Source organism: Histomonas meleagridis (assembly GCF_020186115.1).
Source record: "Histomonas meleagridis strain 2922-C6/04-10x chromosome Unknown contig_21, whole genome shotgun sequence".
Taxonomy (NCBI): Eukaryota; Parabasalia; order Tritrichomonadida; family Dientamoebidae; genus Histomonas; species Histomonas meleagridis.
This window is the reverse complement of record NW_027150812.1, coordinates 43,636-58,445: the sequence shown is the minus strand read 5'-3', so window position 1 is coordinate 58,445 and position 14,810 is coordinate 43,636. Positions and strand designations below refer to the sequence as shown.

The window sequence follows — 14,810 nt, the reverse complement described above, 5'->3', positions numbered from 1 at the left end:
TAACGAAGTGATAAAGAAAGATAATAAAGATATAGTACACAAAATTTCTCGAGTAGAATTAGAGAGCTAAAATACTATATTTAAAAATTACATTTATAATGTGAACATTAATATCCATTTTTCATTATGAAATTATAATCATATACTCATTTTGACTGAAAGTTGATTCAAGAGATCTAATGGCATAAAATAATGTATCTTAATATTTATGGAATTTGTTAAGTTAGCCATACAATAAAATGATGTATATTCAAGACTGAAGTTATATATTTAATAATCTTTATCGCACCCAATGAATATAATGATAAAAAAAGAAATTGAAGATTAAGGATATTAAATTTTTTTTGATTAGTTATAACAAATTAATTAAGTTTTTTGTAATTAGAACCAAAGTGTAAATATTTGTAAAACCATAAAATCTATAAAAGATAAAAATGTATTAAAATGTACTTTTCGCATGTGTGTTTTACATTTGGTATATTATTAATAATATGAAATATCAGTTTTAGTTCACACATTCGAAAATAAATACATAATAACAAGAAGAAAGTTGTGTGCATTAATTTACTGCTCAATTTCACCGCAGTCTGCGATGATAACTGTTTTAGTTGGTGTTCCTGATCCAGTGCCAACAGCTTCAATTGCCTTAACAACATCCATTCCTTTGATTACCTTTCCGAAGACAACATGGTGACCATCAAGCCATGGTGTTTTGACAGTTGTAATAAAGAATTGACTTCCATTTGTATTTGGTCCAGCATTAGCCATTGAAATATATCCTGGTCCTTCATGCTTAAGCTTAAAGTTTTCATCTTCGAAGCTTCCACCATAGATGGATTCACCACCCATTCCATTTTTATGTGAGAAATCACCACCTTGATTCATGAACTTTGGAATGATTCTATGGAATGGAGTGCCCTTGTAACATAATGGCTTTCCTGTTTTTTTGCCGACTCCTTTGTCACATAAGCAAAGATGACGGAAGTTTTCTGTTGTTTTAGGAACAACATCACCAAAAAGACCGATTTCGATTCGACCTGCTTTCTCGCCACCAATTTCGATATCAAAGTAGACAGTACTTGTTATCTTTGGATCTTTGGCAAAGCAAAGAGACAAGAGAAGAAACATCATTTGAACGTTTAATATACCAAGAAAAAGTGAATTTTTTATTAAAAAGTTAAAATAACAAAACCAGATTAAAACAAATTAAGAATAGATGAAGTACACGCGAGAAAATCTTCCAGAGAAACACTGTTAGAGGAAATATCCCAAGTCCAAAATATAATTATATAATATAATTTCTCAAATTCGAAGATTTCCATTTATTTTAATATGATTTCCAAATGCTGCTTCGAAAAAAGACAGGTTGCCATCGTAGCTCAATCGGCTAGAGCATAAGACTCTTAATCTTGGGGTTGCGGGTTCGAGTCCCGCCGGTGGCTTTTTTGATATTTTTTCCGCGATGAGCAAGTCATAAGTTTTTCTTCTACTTCCTCATATTTTTTGTTTGCTTAATGATTTGTTGTGCATTGCATAAAAAAAATTTTTTTTCTTTCAATTTTTCATATTGTAATTCAATCCAATAGAACTTTTTATTCTATAAGAAGTATGATGGAGGTGGTGGATCGTTTGGTATTTTCCTTAATTCATTTGGACATGGCTCGAAGACTTTATATACGTAATCAGTCTGATTCTTATCGTAAACCATAATTGACGCCTTATTTCCCGACCTATAGCAATAGTTTGGCGCGCTCCAAACAGTGATAAGTTTCTTGTTGAAGAACTCTTGGTAACCGTTCATTGCGAGTTGATGAGATCTGAGTACCACTTTTAGTCCATTATTATGGCAGAACTCATCAACTTGTGGCTCACCGAATACGTAACCTGCACCACGTTGGTTGTCGGCCCAGCGATTAATCATTTCTGGATCACTCCAACAAAGATCGCAAAGTGGACCTTTACTTGGGAGTTCTCCTTTACGGTTCTGAAGAGAAATGCTTTGGATTAGTGTAATACTAGGTGAAAGTCCTCCATGAACAGCAAATACGCAATTATCAATTAGCGCAGCCATTGGCAAAAGATCAAAAACATCATTCATTAAGTCCCATATACCTGAGTGGCCAAAATAATGAACGGATTCTTGATAAAATCCATACATTTGATTGACCTGTCGACATTCATGATTACCACGGAGAAGATAAAATTGATTAGGATACCTAAGCTTGTGTGCAGCAAGGTACGCAAATGTTTCTATTGAAAAACGACCTCGATCAACATAATCGCCTAAAAAAAGGAATTTTTGAGAACCAATAGATTCGTCACCATCTCCAGCAGTTTTAAATAATTCAAAAAGGTCATAAAGTTGCCCATGAATATCACCGCAAATATTGATTGGTGATGATAATTCGAGAACATTACTTTCCGTGTATAAAACTTCTTTTAGCTTCAGAAATAGAGATGTTAGCTCTACTTCACTGATCGAATTGCCTTGGCGAATGGAGGAAATGATTTTGTCTAAGTCAAGTTCAGCCATGAAAATTTTGTCAAAAACAGTAAAGTTTTCAAATCACAAAAAGTGATTACAAAACAGCCCTTAACGTATTAAATTGAATGCCACAAACGTTAATAAAAAATATTCAATTCTATGGGCAGTGATTCAAATTCCAGTGACCAATTAACGTACAACAGGTTTTTCAAAAAATTAGAGAAATTTATGTCTGAAGAAAATTACTATAATTTATAATTATTTTTGGTTCTCAAAATTTAAAGTGAAATAACGTCAAATCGGACCATTAATTATGGTTTTATTCAAAAATATTAAGAAGGTAAAATAAAATTTATTAATTTTTGAAATTCTTGAACGAAATAACATATTTCATAAAATTTGAAATATGTTTCTCTGATGGTAATGAATTTTTCATTTTATTCTACCTTTAAGATCTTTGGGATAAGAAAATATTTATATCCATTGATCATCTTCATTTGTTAGATGATTTTTGAATTTTTCATCAATAATTTCAATTTGTTCATTCGTTTCATTATTCATTGAGATATCTTTTGATGATTTTGAAATGTTTTTATGGTTTCTTTTAATTAAATAAATTATAATTCCAACGATTAAAAGAATTATTGCAACTGAACAGCATATGATACAAATGAGAACTTTTGTTGATATTTTATTTTGATTATTAATATTTGTATTGTTATTAGTATATATTAAAACAAAGAAATTACTATAAATTTGATAATAAGTTGAATAAATAATATAAATAAATTGATAAGACATAAATTTTGTTATAGAATAAGTAAATGAAGAATGAAAATATGAAATAATGAAAGAATTTGTTATAAATGATTTATACAACGAAAAAGTTTTTGTTATAGATAAAATATTTGTTAAAATAATAGAATGTGATATATATGAATATGAATCATATGAAACTATATTTGAATTAGTGAATGTTTTTGATTTAGTAAATGTATTTGAAATTGTAAAAGAATTTGATTTCGTAAATAAATTTGATTCAGTAAATGTATTACTTTTTGTGAATGTTAATGTTGGAGGAAGACATTCATCAACTATTCCTTTGGTTATATCTAATTCTCCAAATGTTTCATCTTGATATGTTTCATTTACCATAATTGTTGTTGCTAAAACATTATTAAAACAATTATTTCCAATTGTTGGTGAAGTCTCGCCATAAAAATAAATACATTTCAGTGATGCACAACCTGAAAATGCATAATTTCCGATATTTTTTAACATTTTTTACCAATGATAATTGTAATTAAATTTTTAAATAAATAAAAAACAAACGATTGAATAACCGTAATGGAATTTGGGATTATGAAACTTATAAATGAACAACTAATGAATGCAGAATTTTTTATTGTATTTACATTATTTCCAAATGATAGTGATAGTAAATAATTGCATGAATCAAATGCATGTGATTCAATTGAAGTCACTGAATTTGGAATTTTGAATGTTTCACTGTTATTTCCAATTGGATAACTAATGAGTGTTTTAATTCCTATATCATATAAAACGCCATCATTTTCATAATTAGAGAAATATAAATTTTCTTTGGAAATTTTTATGAATTGAAGACTTTTACAGCGAAGAAATGGATTTGATGATATTGAAGAAACTGTACTTGGAATTGTAACATCTTTAAGATTATAACAATTTTGAAACATAAAACTACCAATTGATTGAACACCTTCTTCAAAAAATACTGTTTCAAGATTCAAACATTCAAAAAATATATTTTGTCCTATTGTTGTAAGAGGACTTTTAATTGTTACACTCTTTAATGAATGACAGAATTGAAATGCGAATGATCCAATTGAAGTAACTGAATCTGCAATCGAAACACTAATCATTGATTTCCATTCAGAAAAAGCATAATCTGGTATCTCAGTAATACCATTTGAAATGATAACACAATTTGTAATGTATTTGTAATCATTTGTAAAATCAGTTGAATTAAATATTGTTAGTGTTAATGTTTCTTCATCAAATGTTTGCATAGAATAAGAAAAAAAGAAAAGAAATATCAATAAAAAAATAAATTTAATATTTGTTTTTTCTATTATATGATGATATATTAATTGAAGTTTTCTAAAAAATTTTAATATCTTATAAGAAAATAATAAATTTATTGAAATTGATATGTCGATAAAACAACAAAATTTAAGATTTCTGTGTAAAAAGTAAAAAAAAAAAAAATTAATGAAAAGTAAAGGAGGAAATATTCATTTTTCTGTATATCAATTAATAATATTTTTCTGCAATATGTTACTAAATCATATAAATAACGAACATTTGAATTAACATATAATATTAATTTTCTTATAATTATCGGAAAGATAAAAAAAAATTTATTTGAAAATAAAATGTTTGTATCGGAATAGAATGTAAAATCGATTTCCATTTGATATTTGTTATTATAACAAAAAATTCTCATCATCGTTAAAATGAAGAAATAAAAAGAGAATAATTTCATGAAATACTCAATAAAAAATAAACCAACGAAAATTTAATAAAAAAAGTAAAGACTAATATAAATTTATTAATGCCATGCACATTTTCAATGATTTGATCTCAAAAATTGTGGTTTTTGAGAATGAATTGACTTCCCATTCAATGTTCAAAGCATATAGACTATTTAAATACTTTACGTAAAAATTGAATAATATCAAATGTTTTCCGTTCATAACATATGTGGATATAAAAATTTAAAATTGTCATTATAGGAATATTGATATATCAATATTAATTTTAAAGGAGGCAATCAAGCAACTTAATACTACCTATTATGTCTTACGTTCTCTAAAAAATATCAAAATAATATTTGATTATTTGATTTCAAACTTAAAAATCATATAAATAACTTTAGTTAATTTGCAAAAGAAAATTATTTTCATGATTAAAGTTAGTTATAACTTACTGAAAATTTTTTAAAAGGTCTTTTTCTGAAATTTATCATAATGTTCCCAAAGTTTTTCTAACTTTTTTTCATAAATATATTTAAAGATATCATTTTGGTGGAATTCTATTGCTGTTTTAAATGCACTGTTAAACGATGCATTATTTTGTTCACATTAATGAATGAATGAAATTTCAAGATTTCCACCTGCAACTGCATATGCACCCGTATTATTTATTTTTGCACCATTCATAAGTAAATATTTAAAACATTTAACAGAAGAAAAAAATGCTGCATAATCAATTAAGAAAACATTTCTTTGATTAACATATGAACATCTTTCATAAAGTGATGGTTCAATTTCTTGGTTAAAATTAAAATCATTTTGTGATGACATTTCTTGAAGTTTTTCTATGTTTCGTCATTTCGAATTGTTTTTGCAATTTCATTTGGATTAACTCCCGCTTTAATCAATTGCTTATGAAGTTCAAAATTATTCTTTGAAAGTTCTTTATAATTATATGGAATGTAATGTGAATGAACTTCCCATGAATACCGTCCAAAAAAATTTCCTCTGCCATCAGGAACGAATATTATGTATAATATTTGAATTAATTAAATTTTGTTCAATCATTTTCTCAGGTAAAAACAAAGATTCTTGTGTTCTAATTTTAGACATATGATCACTAAAATTTTCAATGATGTTTGGACTATTCTCATTGATTTCTTTTTCTTTTGTTTGAACTTTTATCAAATATTTTAAATATATATCACTTATGTTTTTATGTGTACAAAATGAATAGTAAACTAAGTTTAATATGGTAAAATTTAATGAGAGTGGATAATTCATATCAAATAAATTCATCGTTTGTTCTATTGATGATTCAAGATTTTCTTCATTCAAATTAAATATAATTCTTTCAAGTTCTATAAGTAAATCCATGTTAAAATTATGATCTTTTGTTTCCATATTTTCTCTTCTTGATTTGTTTCTTTTACTAGCTCTTTCATTAGTTTTAGATTTGATGGAGTTATCTTCGTCAAAACTTGAAACACTATTCATTAAATTTTATAACTTCATATTGTGTTCTGTATAATCGTTTATTTCATTTTTTATTATGGTGCCAAAAGCGCTTTTGTCAAACTTTGCGACACAGGCTGGAATGATATAAGTTATGTAAAGTGGAAAATTATACATCTATAAGAAGAGAAAAAAATTATCGGACATGCGTTATGGCTAGTGATTCATAATTTGCTAATACTACTTTTATTATATAGGCATTATTAATATGTTTTGCTAAAAAAGGGAAGTGTTGACAAAATAAACGGTCTCGTAACGTGCAATTTCCCCACATAATTTTGGATATAGGGAAAGGAAAAATATTACAAATAAATATTCTAAAATTCTTAAATGGTTCTAATGAAGCTGATAAGAATATTTATTTCAATATTGTTATAAATTGAGAGCATAAGACTTATAATATTTAGATATATAGCAAATGAAATCTGATGTTATTTCATATAAATTTTTAGTATATATATTAAACACTATCCAATTTTTTGAAATTTCATTATCTCATTGTGAATGAAATTTCCTGAGAAAAGGCCTAAGTTTACCAGGTAAGCTTACTATCTTATTTATTTTACTCATTCCTTAATTCTTAAAAAAAGATCCAAATTATTCTTTATACAATATCAAAATATTTTATATACTCCATAAAATGACATTAATCTAACATGACATTATTAAAATTAATTTCTGATGAATTCAACACCATTAGCACTCTTTCTAAAAATAATTTGTTCACCATATGCGCAATATGATTAAATCTTTATATTTCCTGATTTTACATAAGGAGCAATTTTTCGTTTGAAAAAAACTATCGTTACACCGTTTTCACTCAAAAAGTTATACCGAAACCCCAAAATTAACTTAAAAACTTCTTAGAATTTAAAGTATAATGACTGATTTAACAGATATCAATAGCTATATCCAGCAAGTTATATCCATCGAAAAAGGAATTTCTTCCGCGTTTGACCAACTGCCTGGTACCGAAGGTCCTCAAAGACGTGGTGTATTACTTGAAATAAGTGAAAAGATAAGGCGTGCAAAAGATTATGTATCTTCAATCCAAATGGAACTGTTTGACATTGATGATGAAAGCACACAAGAAGAGTACAGAGCCAAATATGAAGAACATAATAGAATTGTTACACAATATGAAGAACAATTACGTAATGCTGAATCACGAGCACAAAACGAGGAAAAGGCCCGTGGGCAAGGCGCTACAACAAAAGATTTGATGGGAAAATCACTTGAATTACAGAATCAACAAAAAACATCTTTAGATAACTCATTGAGAACAATTGAAGAAGCTAAACAAGTAGGAGGAGACACGCTCGTTGAGATTGGAAGACAAAAAGAAGTCCTTGAAAAGACCTCACAAGAATTAAATGAAATGGACAGTGAATTATACCGTGCCAAGAAAATCATGAAAGTGATGATAACTAGAGCAGCAGGAGACAAGTGTGTCCGAATTCTTGCTCTTCTGGTCTTACTTGCTGTTATTGCTATTATTGTGGTAGAAATCATAAGTCCAGGAGCTGTTAAAAAACAAGCAGAAGGGTGGTTTAGCATATCCACCAGTAACACAACAACTACATAAAGTTGAAAATAGCGTTGCTTTTAAAAAATAAAGAAAACATTATTCAAACGGTTTTTGAATTAAGTAAACGGTCAATTATTTAGGGTGCCCCGAATCAAACTTTTGATATTTTTAAACTTGCTTTGCATGAGCATTATAATTTTTGCTGGATAGTCCAGATGTGTTTTAGCTTATTGTGATTTTATGATGAGTTTACAAAAAAAATTAGAATTCAAAGATGATTAAAATTTATTAAATGTTTAAAAGAATGGATAATTTCAATTAATTATTTAATTGTCATCCTGTTAAACACAAGCAAAATTTTAAATTTAATTTAACATTTGTCATTCTAAAATGAAATAAATTAAGTGTTCAGGGTTTCAACTCCTCATCTCCCGAGGATGATAAGTTTTTGATTATTTTAACACATGAAATGTAAAACCTATATCATGGCTATTATATATCAAAAATATCAAATCGATGAGGTTAATATTTTTGTTTGTGTAGAATAATTAGCAACTTCTCGTATAATTATCACCAAATTTCAAACAACATTGTTTCCAGTAATGCCGTTGAAAATTTAATATTTATATTTTTTTGGTGAAAAAACCTCGGACATTTGGTACCAAATGTTTCTTTTTTTAGTAATTTTTTAATTTTTGACTTTTTTTGCTCAAAATTACCACCTATATTCGTAAAAACATGAAAAAGCCATATAAGAAAATAATTCTCAAAATGTAACTTATTTAAATAATATCACTAAAATTTATATACTGCCTTATTCATTGTGATTTTTATCGACACAGAGGAAATGTGACAATGAAGTTGTATCAAAATTTTCAGGAATTACTTATATGAAAATTTTGTAGATAAGTTTTGACTTTTAAATAGTGTAATTGTTAATGTTCTTTCCTTACTTCATTAAAGGCATCAGTGTTAGGAAAAAACGGAAACGATTCTAGTTTATTATACATTTGAATTCCAAGGATGTCTTCATTTTATTGATCAGGCCTGAATTTTTTGTGAGGTCTACAGATGTTTTGATAGTTATACATTCAAAACTTCATTGAATTTTTCAGTCAAATAGAAAAATGGACATAATAGTTTCTTCTCTTCTTCTTCACAGAAACCATCGTCAAAATAATTTCATTTTCGTTTTTCTATATATACTTTTTTAGCTCTAAAGCTTTCTTTTTTGCTTTTTTTATTTAACCATTAATCCATGGAGATATTTCAAGATTTTATGGAAACGATTTGTAATCAAAAAGCCTAACTTGTCACAAAATAAGCTATCGTTCAATAACGGCCAAGCAGATGAAGGTGAAGCTTCCTTCTTTCTTCTTTCCTGTTTTTTATCTATTTTCAATGTACATATACTTTACCCAATTTCGTCGAAATGATCCACCAATTGGCGGACCATATATATGGACAAAGGAGAAGAAAATAGCTTTTGTATCTTCATATTATTATTTTAGTGGTAAAAAACAAAGAAACCCACTAAGTGTTTATCAAGATTGTTTCCGTTATCTTGTTGGAAATTTAACAGATGATGTTGACTTTTATTTTTATACAAATAATGAAAGTTATCATATTCTTCAACCACCTACAAAGGCTAATCTTTATGTTAATTTTACTTATGAGTCTCCTTATGATATTTGTAATCTTCGCAGATACGAAAAAGATTATGATTACATTGCGAGTATTCATAAGCCTGGTTATTTACTTACAGGCTTTCTTGGTGCTGTCTGGAACTCTAAAATCTGTCTTTTGGATGATATTCGAAGAAAAGGAATTTATAAGTATTTATTCTGGGTTGATGCAGGTCTTGTTAAAAAGTCTAACTATAGTTGGGCTCAGATTCCGGCCATTGAGCGTGTTGATTATCTCTTTTCCAAGCACAAAAAACTTCTATTCACATTACGACCACGATCTCGAGTTCTTATTCGTCCAGTTAAGTACATTCCAATGGAGAAGCTATATATAACGCCATTTGACGTTGTTATAGCGAACTTTTTTGGTGGTCCTGTTGAAACTATTGAATATACAATGGACTTATTCTTCAAATATCACGATTTTTACTTGAAGCAGAAGCAAAATATTCTTCGAGAAGAGTTTATATACAGTGCTCTTTTACTTTATCATCCAGATAAATATATGGGAATTCATTCAATTACCAAAAAATGTTGGTATCCCGGCCCTGGTATATTTTTGATATCAAATAATAACAGGTGCCGCTTCCCTAATGCATTACATACGATTGGTGTAAGAAATCATATGTTTGTGCTTATTGCAGAAAAATTGGATTATTGGATGTGATTTTTTAGAAAATTATAGCCAAACCAAACTTAAATAAATTATCACAAATAAAATACTTTTCCGAATTTCTTATTTTTTGTTGTTTAGAGCCAAGAACTTGCACACTTTTTGTGTTAATTCAAAATTGAATAGAAAAAGAGGTTTCCAACAGCACGTTCCACTTTTGATGCTTTATTTGGTCTGATGCTTTTGTTTTGAATTGTTTTTAAATTTTGTTATATTGAACTGATAAACAAAAATCAAATGTTTTCCTTATTTCTCGAAAATTTCTCTTATTTTTACTAAATATTAAATAGTTTTGAATGAATGGTTTTCCTTTTTTTATGTAAAATGCAAAAATGTTGTCATTGCCTTTGTATTAGAGAATATGATATTTTAGCAAGAATTAATGCATGTTATCCAAATGATGATAGACCTGATCCTGTTTCAGCACGTGTTCGTGAGTTAATACAATGGGGTACACATGATATTTCACGTTTATCAAATATTAACGAAATTTTTATTGAGAAGATTAGAAAAGGAGTTAAAAATTTTAGATATAGTAATGTTATTGTTGGAATGGAAATTCTTGGGAAATTACTTGAATCAGTAAATGAAATCAATATAGATCTTTCTTCATCTCTTACTTCTTCTATTCTAATGCTCTTGCGATCAAGAAACATGGAATACCTAGAAATTATTCAAGAATCAACAATAATATTAATAAAAAATTCAAATCATATTGTACTAGTAAAGCATCTTAAACAAATAGTATACATGTATTTAGAACTTCGAAAAAATTCAGAAGAGATTAATCAATCACTTTGTAAAATCATCCAAAATTGCCAAATGTATATGCTTCCAATCAAAGAAATATTTTCATCTTTAGAAATAATAAGTCCAATTAATAAATTAGATAGTGATATTATAAAAGAGGTTGCACATTGTGCAATTCCGTTAACAATCTCACGATTTGGAGAAATATTATTTACTTTTTTAAATGACAACAATTATTGGGTTCAAAACGAATTTGTTTCAAGTTTTATGATATTGCTAATCAAAGAAATTAATGAAAATTGTTCATTACCTTTATTTTTTTTACTTTTAGAAGAACTTCAGGTACATATAGAAAATACTATTATATGTATTTCAATATTAGAAATATCACAAAAATTTATTGAAGAAATTAAAAGTTTTAAATATAGTTCTTCTGCTCAATATGATTCTTTGATTATAATTTTTTCGTTTATTTTAAAAATACCAATAATAAAATCAAATGATAATAATTTACTTATATCTGAATCATTAAAACTTAGTTATAATATTTTGAAAAATTTTGAAAATATAGAACTCATAAAAATTACTCATTCCCAAATTTGGGAAACATTACCTATAAAAACGGAAGATAAATATTCTGTTGATGAAATAATGATGATGTTTAAATTTATTTCTGTTTATGATGAAGCAGTTGGTTTCTTTTATAAGGATTCAATGATAAAATCAAGTTTTAGGAAGATTTTACTTTTTTTAATACACCATAAAAATCATCCTGAAGAAATATATGTTGCAATTCTTGAATATTTAAAGAAATTTGCCAATATTAATAATAGAATTTGGTCAAAATTCATTCTTCCTTTTCTTTTTGCTGTTCAAGAAGAAACAGTGAAAAAGCAAAAGATGAAAGATAAACTGCCATTACATACTTTCATTATGTGCGTAATGATTGATAATGTTGGATTTGAGTCAAATTATTTAAAAAAATACATAAATACTGTCATTGATAAAAGAATTAAAAGTAATCCACCTATGGTAGATTGTTCTCTTAACTATGTATATAATTACTTCCCTAACTTAGAGAAACAAAATGAAATATTTCTACCAAAAAATGTTATTCTCTTCGAAAGATCAAAAATGATTATATTAAATAAAAGAAAAAGACAGCACTCTGCTTTTGAAGTCATACCTATTGATTACTTGTTAGATATTGATATTAGAAAACAAAATAAAAAATCTCACAAAACTGAAAACGAAGATAAAAATATTTTACCTCTTGTATATGTCGAAGAATCAAATGATGAAGTAGAACAAAGGACAAAAGATGAAATTAAGAAAGCAAAAATCATAGCAATTAATAATGCCTTAAAATTGAAGCTTCAAGATAAATCAATTTTATCTGGAATATATGAAGAAGAAAACGAAAACATGATGATATTGTTAAATGCATAACTATTTATAAAATGGATGTTTTTTAAGCCAGTGATGCATATTGGAAATGTAATTTCCGAATACAGAAGAATTTGATTCAACATAGGAATTTAAAAGTAAATTCTTTTGTGTACACAATAAAATGAAATAATGCATGCGAAATATCATAGTTTTATTGTAAAAAGAAATATTAAAAATGTTTAAAATCAATAAATAATAAAAACATAAAATTTTACAAAAGCAAGAACAGCAGCAAACAAATAGTACACGTTCCATATCTCATCAGTTTAGTTGGGTCGAATTTTTGTTTTGGCTTTTTGGGATTAGGAACCTGTGCATCTGATGCTTTTTGTAATCTTCGCCAGACATTGCTCGAATTTATTTCAATCTGAACAAGCTCATCTTTCATTTGTGGCAATTTGTTATATAAAATTTGATTGCGTTCCTTGGAAAAGAGTTTGATTTGATCATTGAGATGATTTATATTTTGTGACATCTCAATTATTTCTAAATTTAACTTGTTGGTTTGAGTCATAGCTTGTGTAATTTCTTGATTTATATGAGAAATTTCTTGCTTCACTTGAATGATATTATTTTTTATAACATTAACATCATTTAATCTTTCTAAATCGCCATTTAGTAATGACCTTTCATGTGGTGCTTCTTGGGAATAACTTGCTTTTTCCTCCTCTGTTAGATTTTTCCATTTTTCCATTATTTTTTTATCAATTTCTTCTGAACTGTTTTGTGTTTCAGCATTTTCTAATATCACATCTGAATATACACTGGCTTTAAAGATATTAAAGCCATCTTTTAAAAGTTGTTCTTCAGTTATTTTTTGTTGCATCCCAAATTTACACTTTCCTTATTTTAAACGTACACTTCCAAGTGGAATTGCCATTTATTTTTCTTCACAAAAAAATTGCCATCGGAATTATATATTCAAAATTGTATCGGCTTGGCCGACCTTTGCCAATGTCGAAGGTTACTATGCGTATTCGCAAATATATTGTTAACAAATTATTAGATCGCAAACAATTTGTTGTCGATCTTAAGCACCCAGGTGCCAGAGCACCAACACGCGACGAAATCAAAGATTTGGTTGCAAAACAATTGAAAGCCAACAAGGATCTCATTGTTATTTTCTCACTTGAAACAAAGTTCGGAGGTGGCCGTACAACAGGCTTCGGTCTTATCTACGACAATCTTGATGCACTCAAGACAATTGAACCAAAGCATCGTCTTATCAAAGCTGGCCTTGCAGAAAAGAGCAAGGTTACACGTCGTATGCGTAAGAACACACGTAAACAAAAGGTTAAGGTTTGGGGATCTGGTGTTCGTGCTCAACGTCATAAGGTTCGTCGTCAACAACGTAAGGAAGCCCTCGAAGGTCAATAAATTGAAAAATAGCTTTGCAATTAAAAACTATAAAGGAATAATCTTTGAATTAATTCATCTAGATTTTGGTTTAAATTTTATTAATAACCCAAACCACACTAACTTGCCTTCGTTACACAGAATTTAACCACTCATAAGAAAATATGGGAAATATGAAATTTAAATTTTGATTATAATCATTTGCTTTTATTTCCCAGATTCAAATGAAAGTCACATAAGTTTATGGGATTGATCAATGGTATGGAAAAATATTTGTTATTTAGCTTAAAATTAACATGTTTTATATTTTTTATTCAATGTGTTTTGTATTTTTGTAAAAAGTCTATTGCTCCTTGAACATGATCTTCACATCTGTTTTCAACAAGGTATGCAATCATTTGTGTGAAAAGTTCTCTAATTTTATGTTCTTCCATGTATTTATTAAGTTCTCTATGATCTAATTCTTGCCTTCTTGTAGGAAACTTTTTTTCCTCTTCAGAAGTATTTTGTGGTGGTGAATTTGAAGGTTGCTCTGTAGAAGGATCCATTTGTGTTTATAGTTTTTGAAATTTACTGTAAAACGTTATTTTACATTATCGACCGTTAATAGTCATAACAGAAATAAATTTTTTGTTCGTGTTTTTTGGCAAATAAGAACAATAAAGGTGATTACATCATACACATCATCTGTTTAACAAAATTAATAATAGTTTTTAGCAAAGTATGCTTAAATAAGAAAAGATTAAGATATCAATTTTTTGGTTAAAACTCATTTTTCTCAGAAGTTTAATATTCTACAACATCTGTTTAATGATTCATGGGTTATTTGCTTTCGATGTATGTAATTCTATGAAAG

General features: G+C 27.6%; 5 protein-coding genes across 5 annotated transcripts; 3 read left to right on the top strand and 2 right to left on the bottom strand.

Annotated features, from left to right (window-relative positions):
* Nucleotides 1-564: 564 nt before the first annotated feature.
* Nucleotides 565-1,131, bottom strand: GO595_003573 (Peptidyl-prolyl cis-trans isomerase CYP19-4; the record flags this gene model as incomplete). Its single annotated transcript, XM_067916608.1, has 1 exon — nucleotides 565-1,131. The coding sequence occupies one exon, from the start codon at nucleotides 1,129-1,131 to the stop codon at nucleotides 565-567; it is 567 nt and encodes a 188-aa protein (XP_067776239.1).
* A 466-nt stretch (nucleotides 1,132-1,597) lies between these two features.
* On the bottom strand, nucleotides 1,598-2,533 carry GO595_003572 (Ser/Thr protein phosphatase; the record flags this gene model as incomplete). The annotated part of the gene is made up of 1 exon (XM_067916607.1): nucleotides 1,598-2,533. The coding sequence occupies one exon, from the start codon at nucleotides 2,531-2,533 to the stop codon at nucleotides 1,598-1,600; it is 936 nt and encodes a 311-aa protein (XP_067776238.1).
* A 4,860-nt stretch (nucleotides 2,534-7,393) lies between these two features.
* GO595_003571 (putative plant SNARE 11) lies at nucleotides 7,394-8,098 on the top strand (the record flags this gene model as incomplete). The annotated part of the gene is made up of 1 exon (XM_067916606.1): nucleotides 7,394-8,098. The coding sequence occupies one exon, from the start codon at nucleotides 7,394-7,396 to the stop codon at nucleotides 8,096-8,098; it is 705 nt and encodes a 234-aa protein (XP_067776237.1).
* A 1,344-nt stretch (nucleotides 8,099-9,442) lies between these two features.
* GO595_003570 (uncharacterized protein) lies at nucleotides 9,443-10,393 on the top strand (the record flags this gene model as incomplete). Its single annotated transcript, XM_067916605.1, has 1 exon — nucleotides 9,443-10,393. The coding sequence occupies one exon, from the start codon at nucleotides 9,443-9,445 to the stop codon at nucleotides 10,391-10,393; it is 951 nt and encodes a 316-aa protein (XP_067776236.1).
* A 3,159-nt stretch (nucleotides 10,394-13,552) lies between these two features.
* On the top strand, nucleotides 13,553-13,975 carry GO595_003569 (ribosomal protein S24e; the record flags this gene model as incomplete). Its single annotated transcript, XM_067916604.1, has 1 exon — nucleotides 13,553-13,975. One exon carries the CDS (start codon nucleotides 13,553-13,555, stop codon nucleotides 13,973-13,975), a length of 423 nt encoding a protein of 140 aa, XP_067776235.1.
* Nucleotides 13,976-14,810: the final 835 nt, after the last annotated feature.